At 46.7% G+C, this 2,854-nt stretch overlaps 1 protein-coding gene across 1 annotated transcript in view; it reads right to left on the bottom strand.

Moving 5' to 3' along the window:
• Window positions 1-130: 130 nt before the first annotated feature.
• LOC138956897 (uncharacterized) overlaps window positions 131-2,854 on the bottom strand; it is a gene marked incomplete at its 3' end in the record, with an annotated part of 8,203 nt that continues 5,479 nt past the window's right edge. The window contains exons 5-6 of the mRNA XM_070328116.1: window positions 2,546-2,680; window positions 131-843 (exon numbers count right to left, since the gene is read on the bottom strand). Of these exons, the coding sequence (XP_070184217.1) occupies window positions 131-843; window positions 2,546-2,680 (848 nt within the window). The remainder of the gene's footprint in view (window positions 844-2,545; window positions 2,681-2,854) is intronic.

The raw sequence follows: 2,854 nt of genomic DNA, 5'->3' as shown, positions 1-2,854 counted from the left end.
GCGGACTTACGCTGGCCCCTAAAACGCAAGGTTGACTTACGCTGGCTCCCAAAACGCCAGGCTGATTTACACTGGCTCCTAAAACGCAAGGTTGATTTACGCTGGCTCCTAAAACGCAAGGCTGACTTACGCTGGCTCTCGAAACGCCAGGCTTATTTACGCTGGCTCCCGGAACACTAAACTGATTAACGTTCGCTCCAAAAACGCCAGGCTGATATACGAAGGTTTCTGCCACGGCAGGCTGCTTTGAACTGCCTCCGAAACGGCCAGGCTTCTTCATGATGGTTCGCGAAGCGGTAGGCTTTGGTACACTTGCTCCCAAATCGGTAAGCTCTTTAACGCTAGTTCCCAATACGCCAGGCTGCTGTACGCTCGCTCCCAAAACGCCAGGCTGCTGTACAGTAGGTTCCGAAACGACAGGCTGCCCTGGGCTCGCTCCCAACACGTCAGGCTGCTTTAAGTCAGGCTGCTGTACGTCGGGATCCATTTCATCTTGCTGAGGATCAGGCTCCTCAATTATTTTACAAAAAGAGATTTCGTCCAAATGGGTAGAGCCGGATCCCGAAATCCAAGACTCTGGAATGTTATCTACGAGGAAGCGCACCCTGCTGCTGGTGGAGGAACGGATCATGACGGGGTTGACTGTAAGCATCATGACGGGGTTGCTGCCGCGGCGCCCAGGGGAGTGCACCCTGGTCTCCACCAGCCGGTCATCGGCCTGCGGGGGGCGTTGACAGTTCCAGAAGGCGAGGAACACGCCCATACCCAGAGCCAGAAATCCCACAGTGCCTCCCCCGATCAATCCTCGAAGGTCGCTCAATACCTTGCTGCTGTCTGCACTGCCTGACAGGGAAATAAGGTACACATGACATAGTAGACCGCGCCAGGGGTACATCAACTCTTTTAACTAGATTAAGGAAGCTATTTTGTGTCTACGACCGTGTGTACACCATGTCAAAGCTGCACACTCAATGTCAGTTAAAGCGACCCACACACAGAGTGAGTGGGGGCGTAAAGACAGGTCATTAAGAAGGGAGAGAAATTCAAGTTTTACGCCCTCACGGATGAGATACACAAGTGTATGCGTGTTTAGGTGGTATCAGCCATCTGTACTTATGGAAAAATGACCGAGGTCTTTTACGTGCCACTGTGGTGACACGGGGGTGGGAGATGGATACCGTCTCTGGGTCTGCACATAAAGTTGACCCGTGTCCGTCCCGGCCCGAATTCGAACCAGCGACCTTTCGATCACAAGTCTAGTGCTCTACCACCTGCGCTACCAGGTGCATGGGTCGATACGTTATATGTTAACTCTTCTTCTTCTTCTTCTTCTTCTTCTTCTTCTTCTTCTTCTTCTTCTTCTTCTTCTTCTTCTTCTTCTTCTTCTTCTTCTTCTTCTTCTTCTTCTTCTTCTTCTTCTTCTACTGGCGGCGTGTTGAGGCTAGTAAAACAAATCTAACTAACATGAATCAATACATACATGTTATTAATATTGTTCACACAAACGTGACAGATGGAGACAGTCACTGTTTTACAAGACCGCGCGTGATGTCTTGCGGAACATAGCATGGACAATGTGCATCAAATGTCATGTGTTTGTCAAACATACGAGTTGATAATAATAACCGAAAACTCGCATTTGCTCCATTTGGTCAAAAGACTGTAAGCTTTAACAATTTCAATCAGGAATACCATGCCATTCAGTCAAGAGACTGACATGAAAGTCATTTCGATGAAAGCTGTATATTTAACGTCCAAGAAACACGTGTACCTTTGCCACAAAATAATTCGCAATGATGACTCTCCTTTTTATTCAAGCAATGCAAGGCATTTTTGACGGGAAATTATTGAGAGAGAAAAAAATGCAAGTATGTCTTCTTGACAACAAAGTTAACGCAAATGCGAAATGTAAACAAATGCGAAAATGTTCACTCTTCTGATTCTGTCCGAAATTGACTGACCTCGGGCGGTCGCATGTCGCTTAAAGGGACGTGGACAACAGCAACCAAACAAATAACTGTCCTCGGTAGGTGAACAACTGAAGCTGCTCATACCCATCCTAGCTGACAGGAAGAGCATAGTAATTGCACTAAATGCAACAATGTTCACTCTTCTGATTCTGTCCGAAATAAACTGACCACGGGCGGTCGCTTGACGGTTCAATAGACTTTAAAAACAGCAACCTAACAAGTAACTGACCTCTGGTGCACAAGGGAATCTTATGTCCTGGCTGACAGGAAGATCATTCTCCTGAATAGTAATTGCACCAAATGAGAAAATGTTCACTTTTCTGATTCTGTCCGAAATTGACTGACCTCGGGCGGTCGCATGTCGGTTAAACGGACGTTAAAAACAGCAACCAAACAAGCAACTGACCTCGGTAGGTGTACACCTGAAGCGTATATCCTAGCTGACGGGAAGAGCATAGTCATTGCACTAAATGCAAAAATGCTCACTCTTCTGATTCTGTCCGATATTGACTGACCTCGGTGGTCGCATGTCGGTTGAAGGAACGTTAAAAACAACAAACAAACAAGCAACTGACCTCCGATGCACAAGGGAAGCTCATATCCTTGCTTGCAGGCAGAACATTCTCCTGATTCGTAATTGCACCTTCTTTCAATGCAGTGGCCACATGTTTTCTTGCACTTGAAGCCATAAAAACCACCATTGCACCTGTCTGCAACCCAATTGACATTACTTGATGAATTAATCAATCAATCAATCAATGAGGCTTATATCGCGCATATTCCGTGGGTACAGTTCTAGGCGCTCTGCTCTGCAGTGATGCCGTGTGAGATGAAATTTTATACGGCCAGTAGATTGCAGCCATTTCGGCGCATATTTACCTTTC

This window comes from Littorina saxatilis, unplaced genomic scaffold (assembly GCF_037325665.1).
Source record: "Littorina saxatilis isolate snail1 unplaced genomic scaffold, US_GU_Lsax_2.0 scaffold_1160, whole genome shotgun sequence".
Classification (NCBI taxonomy): Eukaryota; Metazoa; Mollusca; class Gastropoda; order Littorinimorpha; family Littorinidae; genus Littorina; species Littorina saxatilis.
This window is presented reverse-complemented; position numbering and strand designations above follow the sequence as displayed.